The 18,613-nt window shown below is 42.5% G+C and overlaps 2 protein-coding genes across 2 annotated transcripts in view; one reads left to right on the forward strand and one right to left on the reverse strand.

The window, feature by feature from the left end:
* Positions 1–133: 133 nt before the first annotated feature.
* Positions 134–5,038, reverse strand: LOC110501740 (mediator of RNA polymerase II transcription subunit 4). The gene is made up of 7 exons (XM_021579493.2): positions 4,883–5,038; positions 2,963–3,029; positions 2,554–2,724; positions 2,353–2,410; positions 2,159–2,245; positions 1,814–1,945; positions 134–1,654 (listed from the first exon to the last, which is right to left on the reverse strand). Exons 1-7 carry the CDS (start codon positions 4,951–4,953, stop codon positions 1,482–1,484), a joined length of 759 nt encoding a protein of 252 aa, XP_021435168.1. The 5' UTR covers positions 4,954–5,038; the 3' UTR covers positions 134–1,481.
* A 54-nt stretch (positions 5,039–5,092) lies between these two features.
* LOC110501739 (integral membrane protein 2B) overlaps positions 5,093–18,613 on the forward strand; it is a 30,301-nt gene continuing 16,780 nt past the window's right edge. Inside the window, exon 1 of the mRNA XM_021579492.2 lies at positions 5,093–5,400. Within this exon, the coding sequence (XP_021435167.1) occupies positions 5,320–5,400 (81 nt within the window). The 5' untranslated portion in view covers positions 5,093–5,319. The remainder of the gene's footprint in view (positions 5,401–18,613) is intronic.

Consider the following 18,613-nt stretch of genomic DNA (forward strand, 5'->3'; position numbering starts at 1 on the left):
CAATGGTCTTCACAATTTGAAGACAAGGCTATAAATACATACGGTCAACTGGACATTATATAATGCATACTTAAAACGAGGTCATGGTGGCCTTTCAAATTGTATTCTCTAAGATATGAGCAACACAAACGTATTTACTCAAAAGTGGTATTTATTTATACGGTTTGGAAAAACCTACTGTATATACAGACCTATTTACACATGGAGCAAACACTCATCAGTCAAACAAAACAAAAATGACTTTCTATATAAAGAATATATGGTGTGCTTGATGAACCTTGGCCGGCAAGTGTGGACTAGGCAAGCAGAAGAAATTAAAAGTCTACTCCTGGAGAGATGTTTTAACCAATAGCAGAGACGTTAAGGAGCACTTGGGTTTAAATCTGCAACACATTCTTTCAAAACAAATACATTTATATTCCCTTCAAGGGTACATGTACTTTTCAACACTATTCCCCATTGTCAGTCTCTAAAAAAAACTAAATAAACAAATGATGGGGAGCCAGATAGACAATGAAAGGAATACGCCATTGTTATCACCATCAGAGTTACGTAGTATCAGACATTTCCCTGAACTGAATCAGCGTATCCAAATGTGTTCGATGAGGTTGAGATTAGGGCTCTGTGCAGATCAGTCAAGTTCTTCCACACCGATCTCGACAGACCATTTCTTTATGGACCTCGCTTTGTACATGGGGGCATTGTCATGCTGAAACAAGAAAGGGCCTTCCTCAAACTGTTGCCACAAGGTTGGAAGCACAGAATCGTCTAGAATGTCATTGTATCTTGTAGAGTTAAGATTTCCCTTCACTGGAACTAAGGGGCCTAGCCCGAACCATGAAAAACAGCCTCAGACCATTATTCCTCCTCCACCAAACTGTACAGTTGGCACTATTCAGTCGGGCAGGTAGCGTTCTCCTGGCATCCGCCAAATCCAGATCCGTCCGTCGGCCTGCCAGATGGCACAGCATGACACATCACTCCAGAGAACAGCACTGTTGACAGGGGCAGCTCTAGCAGGGTAGAAATTTGACGAATTGACTTGTTGGAAAGGTGGCATCCTATGTTGCCACGTTGAACGTCACTAAGCTCTTTAGTAAGGCCCTTCTACTGACAAAGTTCATCAATGGAGATTGCATAGCTGTGTGCTCGATTGTATACACCTGTCAGCAAAGGGTGTGGCTGAAATAACCAAATCCACTAATTTGAAGGGGTGTCCACATTCAAAAGTATATATAGTGTATTACATTGGGGATGACATAATTTAGTACAAATGTTTCATCAACAAGCTGGGAAAAGAGAGGGTCAGAGTGCTCAAACTCTAGCTTTTCGTATAGGTTATGAGTGTGATGGATAGCTGGCTCTACGAGGTACTGGGAGTGTCCAATTCCCAACACACAGTCAGCTGATGATTCAGATATATACACACAGGTGGGCGGGCTGATTGACGGATGGACAGACAGACACACACACTCAGCCAGTCAGTCCGAGTCGCTGCTGCTGCTGGATGAGTCTGTAGACATAGCTTCCACGTCATCCTCGTTCTCTTTGTTGTGGCCGGGGGGCTCCAGCCCAAAGTCGTTGCCATGGTGCGGGGGGAGCATACCCACTGAGACGTCGGACGATTGCCAGGGGTACTGGGGTGTAAGCACATCTGAGGAGGGAAGGAAGGAAAGAGTATTTGAGCTGTGCGATAGGGTTAGTATTATACAGTATAGTCCACAGAATCATATCAAACACACAGACCATAGAAGAAAAAAACAGTTGACTCAATTTGTAGAAGAAAGGAACCACACATAAAACAAAAGCATACCCGGCAATCTCCCAGCAGCCAGTGCATCTCCAGGGAGGTGTCCGTTCACGCCATTAGTTGGCAGATTGCTCATGTGACCCAACATTCCACTGCGCATCTCCAGGTCAGTCGGGTAAGGTCTACGTGGATCACCTGTTATAAGGAATGTCATCAAGTCAATTGAAGAGTCATTACTGTAGTATTGTGAATGCTAGTCACTGCTGTGATAGGGAGTATTTGAACCTCAGCCACTATCACTACCGAGAGGAAATTCCAGTCTGGAGAGAAGGAACATGCAAGGGAAGGAGGATCTGGGGGATCTAAGACTTCAAAACAAAATAAAAAAAGGTCAGAAAGAAGACAAACCTGGTACCCAGTTGAGAGGGGCACACACTGCATTGCTGGCACTAATCCTGTGGGCATATTTGATGATCTCTTCTGAGGAGATGCTCCCTGAAAGACAACAGTTATTTTAGTTTCACATCTATAATCTCTGGTGGTATTTATGTATCAGAAAGCTCTCCAGGTACTCAGACGAATGCTGTGAAAATCAGGCTCACCTTTTCTGGCCTTATCAATAGATTTTAGCTTCTCCTTTGCTTGGTATACAGCAGTCGCCTAGAAGAGAGAAGTTTGGGCAAAAAAGGTTAGGTTGAATCAAAGCCATAAACAATGTGCTGTTGGGTTCCAATTTAATAAAGGAAACACATTGTATAGACTCTTTAGGATTTCTTATCATTCTCCAGCGCCACTATTCTCACCAGTATATGTTCAGCCTCCTTCAGCTGTTTCTGGAGCTGCTGGATGTCGCAGTCTCTCTTCTCCACCTCCTTCTCCAGGACCTGCATCTCTTGGTGCACCTTGCCCTGCTCCTGTGCCACCCTCATCAGCTCCTGGAACTCTCTGTCTCGCTGCACCAGCAGCTCCAGGATCTACCCACAGCAAAACACGTGCATTCAGACTTCTGACCGACTGCACATTGTAAGATAGTAGTCTATTGACACAAAGTTGTGTGGAGAAAAGCACTCAAACCTATTTCACAAAATGCAAACTAAATCTGAGTGGTATGTTCAGTTATGGTGCACATCTTATAATTCTTTGAATAGCTTGGATTGCAGATATTGTTGCTACATTGAAATATAGTTTTAGGTTGAATCAGGTGCCTGTTACCTGGGTGTCCTCGCCTCCTTGGGGGAGTTTTTGGCTCCTTGACAGTGCAAGCATCTCTATCAATTCCCTGAAATACAAGTAACATTGGGTTTTATACACTGCTCAAAAAAATAAAGGGAACACTTAAACAACACAATGTAACGCCAAGTCACACTTCTGTTAAATCAAACTGTCCACTGAGGAAGCAACACTGATTGACAATACATTTCACATGCTGTTGTGCAAATGGAATAGACAACAGGTGGAAATTATAGGCAATTAGCAAGACACCCCCAATAAAGGAGTGGTTCTGCAGGTGGTGACCACAGACCACTTCTCAGTTCCTATGCTTCCTGGCGGATGTTTTGGTCACTTTTGAATGCTGGTGGTGCGTTCACTCTAGTGGTAGCATGAGACGGAGTCTACAACCCACACAAGTGGCTCAGGTAGTGCAGCTCATCCAGGATGGCACATCAATGCGAGCTGTGGCAAGAAGGTTTGCTGTGTCTGTCAGCGTAGTGTCCAAAGCATGGAGGCGCTACCAGGAGACAGGCCAGTACATCAGGAGACGTGGAGGAGGCCGTGGGAGGGCAACAACCCAGCAGCAGGACCGCTACCTCCGCCTTTGTGCAAGGAGGAGCAGGAGGAACACTGCCAGAGCCCTGCAAAATGACCTCCAGCAGGCCACAAATGTGCATGTGTCTGCTCAAACGGTCAGAAACAGACTCCATGAGGGTGGTATGAGGGCCCGATGCCCACAGGTGGGGGTTGTGCTTTACAGCCCAACACCGTGCAGGACGTTTGGCATTTGCCAGAGAACACCAAGATTGGCAAATTCACCACTGGCGCCCTGTGCTCTTCATAGATGAAAGCAGGTTCACACTGAGCACATGTGACAGACGTGACAGAGTCTGGAGACACCATGGAGAACGTTCTGCTGCCTGCAACATCCCCCAGCATGACCGGTTTGGCGGTGGGTCAGTCATGGTGTGGGGTAGCATTTCTTTGGAGGGCCGCGCAGCCCTCCATGTGCTCGCCAGAGATAGCCTGACTGCCATTAGGTACCGAGATGAGATCCTCAGACCCCTTGTGAGACCATATGCTGGTGCGGTTGGCCCTGGGTTCCTCCTAATGCAAGACAATGCTAGACCTCATGTGGCTGGAGTGTGTCAGCAGTTCCTGCAAGAGGAAGGCATTGATGCTATGGAATGGCCCGCCCGTTCCCCAAACCTGAATCCACTTGAGGACATCTGGGACATCATGTCTCGCTCCATCCACCAACGTCCAGGTCTGGGAGGAGATCCCTCAGGAGACCATCCGCCACCTCATCAGGAGCATGCCCAGGCGTTGTAGGGAGGTCATACAGGCACGCGGAGGCCACACACACTACTGAGGCTCATTTTGACTTGTTTTAAGGACATTACATCAAAGTTTGATCAGCCTGTAGTGTGGTTTTCCAGTTTAATTTTGAGTGTGGCGCCAAATCCAGACCTCCATGGGTTGATACATTTGATTTCCATTGATCATTTGTGTGATTTTGTTGTCAGCACATTCAACACATTCAGATCTAGGATGTGTTATTTTAGTGATCCCTTTATTTTTTTGAGCAGTGTATATACACAATCCATGGCTGACGTTATAGCCTATACAACAGTAGTTCACAACATTTTTCGGTTACTGTACCACCAACTGAATTTTGCTCTGCCTTGGAGTACACCTAATGTACCCCCTCATGTGCATTTAACCAGTAACCCTATGATCTCATGAGTCTTCTCAATTACCCCCAGGGGTCCCAGTACCCCTGGTTGGGAACCACTGGCCTAGCAGTAACATTACACTCAGAACACGAAACGTAGGCATTGTTGAATAAACTACAAACTAGATCATTTGAATGGCTGTTCAGTAAACAATTATTCCGGTGAGAAAATAATACATTGGTACCTGGATAACACTTCTAAATCGTCCAGTACCGATAATAATCGCTCTTTCGTAGATTTATCAGTCACCGCCATTATTGTTTCCACGCCACTGCGCAGAACAGGAAATAGAGCTGATGTTTTGTTGTGTGGAAATAAAGCGTGCTAGCGACGTCTGTCGGAAAGGAGTGAAAATGCATTCTGTTGGCGAAGTCACTGAGGCAAAAATAGAAAGAGGCGGAGCCACATCTATACAGAAGAAAACAGTATTCTCTGGAAGTTAGGTCCTCGGCGCTCAGCTGTTGAGTTGAGGAGAATATTTGGTTGAGTCGGGCAGCACGAGCTGTGTGTGTTTATCTGCGCGGTCGTAGGAGCTAGCTACAGCAGCAAGATTCCAAACAACTTCGACGTGCTAAACACACTCGCTCTGTAATTTTGAAATCAACCAGTGCAAATTTCACGATGGTGAAGGTATCCTTTAATTCGGCCCTCGGGCAGAAAGACATGAAAAAGGACAGCGAAACCCTAATTCCCGAGGACAAGGTGAGTAATTACAACTGCGAATAGCCATCAAGGATTGTGTTATTGACTGTACGTTTGTTTATGTGTAACTGTGTTTTTGTCGCACTGCTTTGCTTTATCTTGGCCAGGTCACAGTTGTAAATGAGAAGTTGTTCTCAACTGGCCTACCTGGTTAAATACATAAAGGTGAAAAAATAAATAATAATAAGTACGTTAACGTTGGTTATCTAACGTTAGAAAACATTGTCACAGTTGAACAGACACAGATGGCAAAATTAAGACGTCAATCCCCTAGTTAGCTCCTTTAGCCAGATCAGAGATTAGCCAATACATTATATATAGCTAGCTAATTACCGAAATTAGATACATTTGAACTAAGCGAAAGTAATATTTGGCCAAATGTGTCTAAATTTAACATTAGGTCTGAGACTTGCTTAATCAGCTCTCAACAATTCACTGACCACCATTATCTAACGTGAAATTATAGCCTACAGGGGCTGCCAGTTACTGCTTTCTTTCCCCTTCTTTGCAAATGGCAGGCTGAATGTCAATTTAATGTTTTGAGTTTTAGAGATCAGCTGGAACTTGTTTGTCACTTGAAGCCAGCACTTGTTCAGTCCCCGCTGCTTACATTGATATACCATCAACTGTTCATTCCAAGAACAGCAGTAGCGTTTTGATAAGGGTTATCAACACTGAATTGTCATCATTCTGTTGTTTGTCAGTGTTGGTTGGACCAAGAAATGGACAGACACAACATTCATTTCTAAGAACGGTATGATGCCAGGTATTTAGAAATAATCTAAAATAAGAAACTTTGTCCCCAGGGGGGAAATTTCTATTGCACATTAACAACATCTCAAGAAATACATGAATAAATATGGTATGTGAAATATGCAGTACAGACGCCTGCCTACATGACACAATGCATATGCTCACAACTGATAAGAAGAGTAGGAGCGTGAGACAGCACTCATATGATGTCTGCTCACTTATCATCAAATCCATGCCAATTGGGCAGGTTGCCTCTGAGAAGATGATGTGAAGTGGCAGGCGAGTCTGCATTGCAAATAACTCCATCTGTCTCCGCTCGCTGACTCATACCATTCAAACATACCATTCAAACATTTTTCAGTACACAGTTCTGTCTTCTATCCTTCCACCCATTAAGATTCTCACAGCCTAGACTGTTTCCCCTTGAGGAAATTTGTCTTTGGTCTCCCAACAAGCCCAGCGTTGTATTACATTTATCACAACACAAAACAATACAGGGTTACATACAGTCAATATGGATAATGGAACTACCATGCATTGGTCAAATCAAGCTTTATTTATACAGCACATTTCAGACAATATGCTTTACAGGAAAGCATCTTCAGGTTCTCCGGCAGGCTATTCCAGAGGCTGGGGGCATAATCACTGAGGGACCTACTAGGTAGATACCATTAAAGCATGTCTGGCATGTATTTTGGTGCACAATTGTGGGTTGATTTTAAAAACCAATAGAAGAATCTTAAAATGTATTCTAAATCTCACAGGCAGCCCGTGCAGACCTTAAAACTGGTGTAATGTGTGCTCTCCATCTTGGTCATTACGTGTGCTGCAGCATTCTGTATGTTTTGCAGTTGACGAAAATTTAGTTCAGAATCTAAATCAGGTTTTTTACCTGATGTTTTATCTTTATTGCCTGTGAATTTAAATGTGCGGCTAGATTCTCTATGTGCTTTAGCTCTGACAATAAGTACCTCGGTCTTGTCTTGATTTAGCTGGAGGAAGTTGTGAGTCATCAAAGTATTTTAATCACTTATGTAGTCTAATAATTGATTTGTGGAGCTAAAATCCTCTGGTGGCACAAATGTAAAGTTGTGTATCTTGCTGTGCTTTCTGATAATGCTGTCAATGGGTTATATATATATATATATATCTCACAAGGTTGAAGTCGGAAGTTTACATACACCTTAGCTAAATACATTTAAACTCAGTTTTTCACAATTCCTGACATTTAATCCTAGTACAAATGCCCTGTCTTAGGTCAGTTAGTAACACCACTTTATTTTAGGAATGTAAAATGTCAGAATAATAGTAGAGAATTATTTATTTAAGCTTTTAATTTCTTTCATCACATTCCCTGTGGGTCAGAAGTTTACATACACTCAATTAGTATTTGGTAGGATTGCCTTTAAATTGTTTAACTTGGATCAAACAGAGTGTGGTGTCAGGAAAATAACCTCACGTTCAATGTCAACAAAACAAAGGAGATGATCGTGGACTTCAGGAAACAGCAGAGGGAGCACCCACCTATCCACATTGACGGGACAGTAGTGGAGAAGGTGGAAAGTTTTAAGTTCCTTGGCGTACACATCACGGACAAATTGAAATGGTCCACCCACACAGACAGCGTGGTGAAGAAGGCGCAACGGCGCCTCTTCAACCTCAGGAGGCTGAAGAAATTTGGCTTGTCACCAAAAACCACTCACAAACTTTTACAGATGCACAATCGAGAACATCCTGTCGGGCTGTATCACCGCCTGGTACGGCAACTGCTCCACCCACAACCGCAAGGCTCTCCAGAGGGTAGTTAGGCCTGCACAACGCATCACCGGGGGCAAACTACCCGCCCTCCATGACACCACCACCCGATGTCACTTCTCATCTCATATGTATATACTGTATATACTGTACTCTATACCATCTACTGCATCTTGGCTATGCCGTTCAGCCATCGCTCATCCATATATTTATATGTACATATTCATATGCATTCCTTTACACTGGTGTGTATAAGGTAGTTGTTGTGAAATTGTTAGATTACTTGTTAGATACTACTGTGTGGTCGGAACTAGAAACAGAAGCATTTCGCTACACTCGCATTAACATTGCTAACCATGTGTATGTGACCAATAAGATTTGATTTGACTGTTTCGGGTAGCCTTCCACAAGCTCCCCAAAATAAGTTAGGTGAATTTTGGCCCATTCCTCCTGACCGAGCCGGTGTAACTGAGTCAGGTTTGTAGGTTTCCTTGCTCGCACACGCTTTTTCAGTTCTGCCCACAAATTTTATATGGGATTGAGGTCAGGGCTTTGTGATGGCCACTCCAATACCTTGACTTTGTTGTCCTTAAGACATTTTGCCACAACTTTGGAAGTATGCTTGGGGTCATTGTCCATTTGGAAGAACCATTTGTGACCAAGCTTTAACTTCATGACTGATGTCTTGATGTTGCTTCAATATATCCACAATTTTACTTCCTCATGATGCCATCTATTTTGTGAAGTGCACCAGTCCCTCCTGCAGCAAAAGCACCCCCACAATATGATGCTGCCGCCCCCACACTTCACAGTTGGGATGGTGTTCTTCGGCTGGCAAGCCTCCCCCTTTTCCTCCAAACATTACCATGGTCATTATGGCCAAGCAGTTCTATTTTTGTTTCATCAGGCCAGAGGACATTTCTCCAAAAAGTACGATCTTTGTCCCCATGTGCAGTTGCAAACCGTAGTCTGGCTTTTATTTATGGTGGTTTTGGAGCAGTGGCTTCTTCCTTGCTGAGCCACATTTCAGGTTATGTCAATATAGGACTCGTTTTTACTGTGGATATAGATACTTTTGTACCTGTTTCCTCCAGCATCTTCACAAGGTCCTTTGCTGTTGTTCTGGGATTTATTTGCACTTTTTGCTCCAAAGTACATTCATCTTTAGGAGACAGAACGCGTCTTATTCCTGAGAGGTATGAAGGCTGCGTGGTCCCATGGTGTTTATACTTGTGTACTATTGTTTGTACAGATGAACGCGGTACCTTCAGGTGTTTGGAAATTGCTCCCAAGGATGAATCATATTTGTGGAGGTCCACAATTTTTTTTGGGAGGTCTTGGCTGATTTCTTTTGATTTTCCCATGATGTCAAGCAAAGACGCACTGAGTTTGAAGGTAGGCCTTGAAATACATCCACAGGTACACCTCCAATTGACTCAAATGATGTCAATTAGCCTATCAGAAGCTTCTAAAGCCATGACATAATTTTCTTGAATTTTCCAAGCTTTTTAAAGGCGCATTCAACTTGGTGTATGTATACTTCTGACTCACTGGAATTGTGATGCAGTGAAATAATCTGTCTGTAAACAATTTTTGAAAAAATGACTTGTGTCCATGTAGAGGTCGACCAATTTTATGATTTTTTTTTTTAAACCTTGTGAAGACTTACAAAAAACGTTTGACCTCTGTCATTGCCAACAAAGGGTATATAACAAAGTATTGAGAAACTTTTGTTATTGACCAAATACTTTTTTTCCACCATAATTTGCAAATAAATTAATAAAAAATCCTACAATGTGATTTTCTATTTTTATTTTTTTTCATTTTGTCTGTCATAGTTGAAGTGTACCTATGATGATAGGTACAGGCCTCTCTCGTCTTTTTAAGTGGGAGAACTTGCACAATTGGTGGCTGACTAAATACTTTTTTGCCCCACTGTGTGTGTGTGTATATACACACACACGCATGTATAATAATGACAATTACAACTACTGAATGAACACTTATTTTAACTTAGCATTAATACATCAATAAAATCAATTTAGCCTCAAATAGATAATGAAACATGTTCATTTTGGTTTAAATAATGCAAAAACAAAGTGTTGGAGAAAGTAAAAGTGCAATTATGTGTCATGTAAAAATCCAACGTTTAAGTTCCTTGCTCAGAACATATGAAAGCTGGTGGTTCCTTTTAACATGAGTCTTCAATATTCCCAGGTAAAAAGTTTTAGGTTGTAGTTATTATAGGACTATTTTTCTATACCATTTGTATTTCAAATACCTTTGACTATTGGATGTTCCAATAGGTACTATAGTTTTGCCAGCCTCATCTCCGGAGTTGGTAGGCTTGAAGTTATAAACAGCGCAATGCTTGAAGCACAGCGAAGAGCTGCTGGCAAATGCAGGAAAGTGCTGTTTGAATGAATGCTTACGAGCCTGCTGCTGCCTACCACCGCTCAGTCAGACTGCTCTATCAAATCATAGACTTAATTATAATATAATTACACACAGAAACAAAAGCCATAGGTCATTAATATGGTCAAATCCGTAAACTATCATTTCGAAAACAAAACGTTTATTCTTTCAGTGAAATACGGAACCGCTCCGTATTTTATCTAACAGGTGACATCCCTAAGTCTAAATATTGCTGTTACATTGCACAACCTTCAATGTTATGTCGTCATTATGTACAATTCTGGCAAATTAATGACTGTCTTTGTTCGGAAGAAATGGTCTTCACACAGTTCGCAACGAGCCATGCGGCCCAAACTGATGCATATACCCTGACTCTGCTTGCACAGAACGCAAGAGAAGTGACACAATTTCCCTAGTTAAAATAAATTCACGTTTGCAGGCAATATTAACTAAATATGCAGGTTTAAAAATATATACTTGTGTATTGATTTTAAGAAAGGCATTGATGTTTATGGTTAGGTACACATTGATGGAATGACAGTGCTTTTTTTCAGGAATGCGCTTGTTAAATCACTCATTTGGCGAAGTAGGCTGTGATTCAATGATAAATGAACAGGCACCGCATCGATCATATGCAACGCAGGACAAGCTAGATAAACTAGTAATATCATCAACCATGTGTAGTTAACTAGTGATTATGTTAAGATTGATTGTTTTTTATAAGATAAGTTTAATGCTACCTAGCACCTTACCTTGGCTCCTTGCTGCGCTCACATAACAGGTAGTCAGCCTGCCATGCAGCCTCCTCATGGAGGGCAATGTAATCGGCCATAATCGGTATCCAAAAATGCCGATTTACCGATTGTGATAACTTGATATCGGCCATTCCGATTAATCGGTCAACCTCTAGTGTCATGCACAAAGTAGATGTCCTAACCGACTTGCCAAAAATATACTTTGTTAACATGAAATTTGTGGAGTGGTTGAAAAGCGAGTTTTAATGACTTCAACTAAGTGTATGTAAACTTCTGACTTCAAGTGTGTGTGTGTGTGTGTGTGTGTGTGTGTGTGTGTGTGTGTGTAACTGAGCTGTTCCGGACCCATCAACCGAACCTCATGGAACGCCACATGTGATATGTATTTTCTCTTGAGTTATGTTCACCAGGGGTGACAAACACTTGACCGGTTAAATAGCTCCTAAACCTTTTTCTAATCAAATTTTGTATGTCTCATACACATGGTTAGCAGATGTTAATGCGAGTGTAGCGAAATGCTTGTGCTTCTCTAGTTCCGACCATGCAGTAATATCTAACAAGTAATCTAACCTAACAATTTCACAACAACTACCTTATATATACACACAAGTGTAAAGGAATGAATAAGAATATGTACATAAGAATATGTGAATGAGTGATGGCCGAACGGCATAGGCAAGATGCAGTAGATGGTATAGAGTACAGTATATACATACGAGATGAGTAATGTAGGGTATGTAAACATATAAAGTGGCATTGTTTAAAGTGGCTTGTGATGCATTGTTTAAAGTGGCTTGTGATGCATTTATTACATCTATTTTTCCATCTTAAAGTGGTTAGAGTTGAGTCAGTATGTTGGCAGCAGCCACTCAATGTTAGTGATGGCTGTTTAACAGTCTGATGGCCTTGAGATAGAAGCTGTTTTTCAGTCTCTCGGTCCTAGCTTTGATGCACCTGTACTCACCTCGCCTTTTGGATGATAGCAGGGTCAACAGGCATTGGCTCGGGTGGTTGTTGTCCTTGATGATCTTTTTGGCCTTCCTGTGACATCGGGTGGTGTAGGTGTCCTGGAGGGCAGGTAGTTTGCCCCCGGTGATGCGTTGTGCAGACCTCACTACCCTCTGGAGAGCCTTACGGTTGTGGGCGGAGCAGATGCTGTACCAGGCGGTGATACAGCCCGACAGGATGCTCTCGATAGTGCATCTGTAAAAGTTTGAGTGTGTTTGGTGACAAGCCAAATTTCTTCAGCCTCCTGAGGTTGAAGAGGCGCTGCTGCGCCTTCTTCACCATGCTGTCTGTGTGGGTCCACCATTCCAGTTTGTCCGTAATGTGTACGCCGAGGAACTTAACTTTCCACCCTAACCACATCTGTCCCGTCGATGTGGATAGGGGGGTGCTCCCTCTGCTGTTTCCTGAAGTCCACGATCATCTCCTTTGTTTTGTTGACGTTGAGTGTGAGGTTATTTTCCTGACACCACACTCCGAGGGCCCTCCCCTCCTCCCTGTAGGCCGTCTCTTTGTTGTTGGTAATCAAGCCTACCACTGTAGTGTCGTCTGCAAACTCTATGATTGAGTTGGAGGTGTGCATGGCCACGCAGTCGTGGGTGAACAGGGTGTACAGGAGAGGGCTCAGAACGCACCCCTGTGGGGCCCCAGTGTTGAGGGTCAGCGGGGTGGAGATGTTGTTACCTACCCTCACCACCTGGTGGTGGCCCGTCAGGAAGTCCAGCACCCAGTTGCACAGAGCGGGGTCGAGACCCAGGGTCTTAAGCTTATTGACGAGTTTGTAGGGTACTATGGTGTTAAATGCTGAGCTGTAGTCAATGAACAGCATTCTTACATAGGTATTCCTCTTGTCCAGATGGGTTAGTGCAGTGTGATTGCGATTGCGTCATCTGTGGACCTATTGGGGCGGTAAGCAAATTGGAGTGGGTTTAGGGTGTCAGGTAGGGTGGAGGTGATATGGTCCTTGACTAGTCTCTCAAAGCACTTCATGATGATAGAAGTGAGTGCTACGGGGCGGTAGTCATTTAGCTCAGTTACCTTAGCTTTTTTGGGAACAGGAACAATGGTGGCCCGCTTGAAGCATGTGGGAACAGCAGACTGGGATAAGGATTGATTGAATATGTCCGTAAACACACCAGCCAGCTGGTCTGCGCATGCTCTTGAAGACACGGCTGGGGATGCCGTCTGGGCCTGCGGCCTTGCGAGGGTTAACACGTTTAAATGTTTTACTCATGTTGGCTGCAGTGAAGGAGAGCCCGCAGGTTTTGGTAGCGGGCTGTGTCAGTGGCACTGTATTGTCCTCAAGCAAGCAAAGAAGTTGTTTAGTTTGTCTGAGCAAGACATCATGGTCTGCGATGGGGCTGTTTTTTCTTTTGTACTCCGTGATTGACTGGAGACCCTGCCACATACCTCTCGTGTCTGAGCCGTTGAATTGCGACTCTACTTTGTCTCTATACTGATGCTTATTTTGTTTGATTGCCTTTCAGAGGGAATAGCTACACTGTTTGTATTTGGTCATGTTTCCGGTCACCATGCCCTGATTAAAGGCAGTGGTTCACGCTTTAAGTTTTGCGCGAATGCTGCGGTTTCTGGTTGGCAAATGTTTTAATAGACGCTGTGGGTACAACCTCACCGACGCTCTTGCTAATAAACTCGCTCACCGGCTCAGCGTTTTCATCAATGTTGTTGTTCGACGCTATGCGGAACATATCCCAGTCCACGTGATCGAAGCAATCTTGAAGTGTGGAATCCGATTGGTCAGACCAGCGTTGAACATTCCTGAGCTCGGGTGCTTCCTGTTTTAGTTTCTGTCTATAGGCTGAGAGCAACAAAATGGAGTCGTGGTCAGCTTTAACGAAAGGAGGGTGGGGGAGGGTCTTATATGCGTCGCGGAAGTTAGAATAACAATGATCTAGGGTTTTGCCAGCCCGGGTCGCGCAATCTATATGCTGATAGAATTTAGGGAGCCTTGTTTTCAGATTAGCCTTGTAATTTAGATCTTGACCGTAGAGGCCGACCCTCCTCTCCGGTCTGTCCAGAAGGACATCATGGTCAACAGTGTCAAATGCACCACTAAATCCAAGAGTACAAGGACTGAGAGCTGTTTGGCATCTGTGTTGGCTCTAAGATCATTTACCGATAAGGCTGTCTCTGTGCTGTGGTGGGCACAAAAAAAAACAGATTGGAATAAAATCTGTAGTACCTTCAGAGGTAAGATAGCGTTTCTTAATCATGTGTTCAGTAATACCCTGTGCTATGGGCTACAAGCTAGTAAAAAAAACACAGTGGTGATCAGATAAAGCAACATCAACAATAGAGGATATGTCAGTAGAAAGCCCCTTGGTAATAACCACATCCAGATTATGGCTGCGGTTATGGGTGGGCCCAGTAACATGTTGGATAAAGTCCATGGAGCTCAAAAGATTCATAAATTCAATGTCCTTGGAATCAGTCTCTTTGTAAACATGAATATTAAAATCCATTTAATAGTTTACAACGTTCAAACTGGAGAGAAAGTGGTCAACTCACTTGCCACTGTAGGTATTAAAGGGTGTTAACTGAATTGATGATGACCTCATCAGCTACTATTTGACCTACCACCCTAACTTCCTCATATAGGTGGGATATTCCACCAACCTCAGTGAGTTTCTGTGGTTTTCCACTAGAAATGTGTAATTGGACCTCTTTATCTTGACCACAAACTGTACAGAGATAGGCTTTTGATTTTCACCTTCCCACACATTCTTAGCCTCTGACCTTATAGTCCTTCTGTCTGTCTGTATAATCACAGTTATGTTCTTCCTCCCTGGTTTGAAGTGGCCTTTAACAAATGCACCTCTGCAGGGGGATTTCTGTAGCTTTGCCTATTGGTTCCACATGCTATAATTAGTTTATATTAACATCTTCAGACTTTATTCACTTGAGTAACAAGATGAAAAAGACCTATCATTACAGTATGCTTGCTCCTTTGAACCTTTTGGGGTAATTAATTTGTTAACTGTTATCTTGTTTTCTTTGGTAAGTCAGCGTTTTCATGCTGGCCAAATGTTTACATCAATAAGTTTTGAGTTTCGTGGCAAAGCAAGGACCAGAGTAGCGAGGACCAGAGTAGCCTTCTCTTGGACCCAATAATCAACATTCATTCAGGATTGTTCCTTGAGGCATTTAGGCATAGGCTCCATTCCAAATAGCCAACATTTCTTGGGCTTCGTAGATGGGCTGGCTGACAATGGCACGAAAAGGATGTGCAAGCATCGGTGGCCGGGAAGGCGTGTGCATTATGATTCTGAATGGTCAGATAGCTAGTAACAATGACAAGAAGCTGCCATGTGAGGAATCATAGGTGGCTTGTTTCTGCTCTTTGTATCTTATTGATACCATGTCTTGTTTTGAATGATGTCATGTCTATGCGAATATGGCAAAAATATATTTTACATGTTCACAGTCTAAGCCAGGGCTCTCCAACCCTGTTCCTGGAGAGCTACCATCCTGTAGGTTTTCACTCCAACCCAAGTCTAGCACACCTGATTCTAATAATTAGCTAGTTGATAAGCCGAATCAGGTTAGTTACAACTGGGGAGCGGAAACCTTCAGGAGGGTAGATCTCCAGGAACAGGGTTGGAGACTCCTGGTCTAATCCAACCCTGTCTGTTTTGCCCCATAGTTGTGGTTTTGTTTCTAAATAACCAACCACTTCCCAGTAGGCAAGATGATGCTTCCCTGGCTGGGAAAGCAGTCTCAGGGAATGTGAAGGTCAGTGGCAGTAGCTCATCAGATGGCGTGAGAGATGGACAGTGGGAGGGTCGGCTCTTGTTCACACTCTGCCTGATTAACGGGCGCAGAGTGATTGGCAGCGGGCAGGAGACAGGGCAGCTGCACATGCCTTGTTGTGTATTAGGGGTTCTGCCAAGAGCAAGCCAGAGTGCTCCTCTGCAACCACTTAACAGTTCACTAATATAATGTAAATATTGCCCAACTTCATAATTATACAGACACTCCCTAACAACACAGAGGCACCCTAGAATATGGTAATATTATAGGGCCCTATAAAATCTGAGTTGCAGACGGACACGGAATCAAGACATTGAAACGGAATTCAACAATATAAAAAATTTATTACATTTATGACATCAACTAACTCCATTGAATTTAGTAGAAAATTCCTTAATTTTCCTGAGATTATCATATGACATGAACAAAATACATCAATGATGCCCCTGTCTGTGTGCACATTTGTCTACCACTTTGTGTAGCTGTTAGTGATGATGCTAATGTAATAACAACCGCCTTCTGGTAAATGGAAAGGCTTTCCCAAAAACCTTTTCAATTAAATATTAACTACAAAGTAGCCTGGCAGAATGATCTCATGATTATTTGCATAAATTCAGTGGCCATTTGTTTTGCAAACACTGCAATCACATGAGTGCTACAGAAACCCCGCTAACCAAATAAAGGTCTCTGATTGGTGCCCAGTTGAGTAAAAATTCAAAATGTTTCCCAGACCTCAAAAGTGGTCTCCTGCTGTTTCTGGCATTGCTGTGGTCTTAGAAAAACAACCAAATTCGATATTCTATTAAATGTGATTTGTAGAGCAATAACCGTAAACAGAAAACTTTAAAAAGTAAATGGAGAAAACAGAATTTGTGAAAAAAGTCAAAACGATTTTTATAGGGCCCTGTACTAGCCACGTTCTAAACAAACAGGCGGCCCAGCGAGCGCACATCAGCAGGTCTAGAAGGAGACAGAGTTGATGGCAGATCCCCATGGTGTATGCATGACCTCTACTAGGCAACTTTCAAGGGGATGTCTATCTGGTCGGCTTGTTTGAACACAGAAGCCGATCTGATGTTGAGTTAACACCTCAGTCTTTTCCTGTCAGCTGAACGTGTCAGCCAGTGTTTCCTCTATATTCACTTAGCAGTGGTGGCCCAAATTGTTGCCATGGCTCCAAAAAAATATGATAGCATTTAAAAAATATATATTTTCTATTTCTGCCGAGATGCGCTTTTTAAAGGGATAGTGCAAGACGTTGGCAATTAAGCCCTTTTTCTACTTACCCATAGTCCAATGAACTGCATACAGTTGAAGGAAGTTTGTAACTACTGTTAGCGCAATGTCTGGAAGTCTATGGGGACAGCTACCCTTTCCACTGCTGCTTAAAAAACCCTAGGAGAAATGCTGTATCAGCTACTAAGCTAGTTGTTATTAGACTGCTGTGGCAGCGTGTCGGTACATCAATGTGAACTGTAGCATGGAAATAAAGGATGGGGCATGCAAATGTACAGTAGGCTATGTTAATGGAAGTTTTGGGCTGTATCAATGCCTGTCGATTAATCGGATGATTAAATAAATAAATAAATAAATATTTGTAATAATGACAATTACAACAATACTGAATGAACACTTATTTTAACTTAATATAATACATCAATAAAATCAATTTAGCCTCAAATAAATAATGAAACATGTTCAATTTGTTTTAAATAATGCAAAAACAAAGTGTTGGAGAAAGTAAAAGTGCAATATGTGCCATGTAAGAAAGCTAACGTTTAAGTTCCTTGCTCAGAACATGAGAACATATGAAAGCTGGTGGTTCCTTTTAACATGAGTCTTCAATATTCCCAGGTAAGAAGTTTTAGGTTGTAGTTATTATAGGACTATTTCTCTCTATACCATTTGTATTTGATATACCTTTGACTATTGGATGTTCCAATAGGTACTATAGTTTTGCCAGCCTAATCTCCGGAGTTGGTAGGCTTGAAGTTATAAACAGCGCAATGCTTGAAGAGCTGCTGGCAAATGCAGGAAAGTGCTGTTTGAATGAATGCTTACGAGCCTGCTGCTGCCTACCACCGCTCAGTCAGACTGCTCTATCAAATCATAGACTTAATTATAACATAATAACACACAGAAACACGAGCCTTAGGTCATTAATATGGTCGAATCCGGAAACTATCATCTCGAAAACAAGACGTTTATTCTTTCAGTGAAATACGGAACCGTTCCGTATTTTATCTAACGGGTGGCATCCCTAAGTCTAAATATTCCTGTTACATTGCACAACCTTCAATGTTATGTCATAATTACGTAAAATTCTGTCAAATTAGGCAGCCCAAACTGTTGCATATACACTGACTGTGCAATGAACGCAAGAGAAGTGACACAATTTCACCTGGTTAATTTTGCCTGCTAACCTGGATTTATTTTAGCTAAATATGCAGGTTTAAATATACACTTCTTCTGTTTTATTGATTTTAAGAAATGCATTGATGCTTATGGTTAGGTACAGTCGTGCAACGATTGTGCTTTTTTTCGCAAATGCGCTTTTTGTAAATCATCCCCCGTTTGGCGAAGTTGGCTGTCTTTGTTAGGAAAAAATAGTCTTCACATTTCGCAACGAGTCATGTTAGCAGGCAATATTAACTAAATATGCAGGTTTAAAAATATATACTTGTGTATTGATTTTAAGAAAGGCATTGATGTTTATGGTTAGGTACATGTTGGAGCAACGACAGTCCTTTTTCCGAATA

Source organism: Oncorhynchus mykiss, chromosome 22, assembly GCF_013265735.2.
Source record: "Oncorhynchus mykiss isolate Arlee chromosome 22, USDA_OmykA_1.1, whole genome shotgun sequence".
In the NCBI taxonomy this organism is placed as follows: Eukaryota; Metazoa; Chordata; class Actinopteri; order Salmoniformes; family Salmonidae; genus Oncorhynchus; species Oncorhynchus mykiss.

Excerpts from the sequence above, each read along its gene's own strand:
- LOC110501740 (XM_021579493.2), bottom strand. The coding sequence starts at position 4,953 with ATGGCGGTGACTGATAAATCTACGAAAGAGCGATTATTATCGGTACTG. Across the intron at positions 2,411-2,553 it reads AGGAGGCTGAACATATACTG|GCGACTGCTGTATACCAAGC; the intron begins GTGAGAATAGTG and ends TCTCTCTTCTAG. Across the intron at positions 1,946-2,158 it reads CCCTCTCAACTGGGTACCAG|GTGATCCACGTAGACCTTAC; the intron begins GTTTGTCTTCTT and ends TCCTTATAACAG.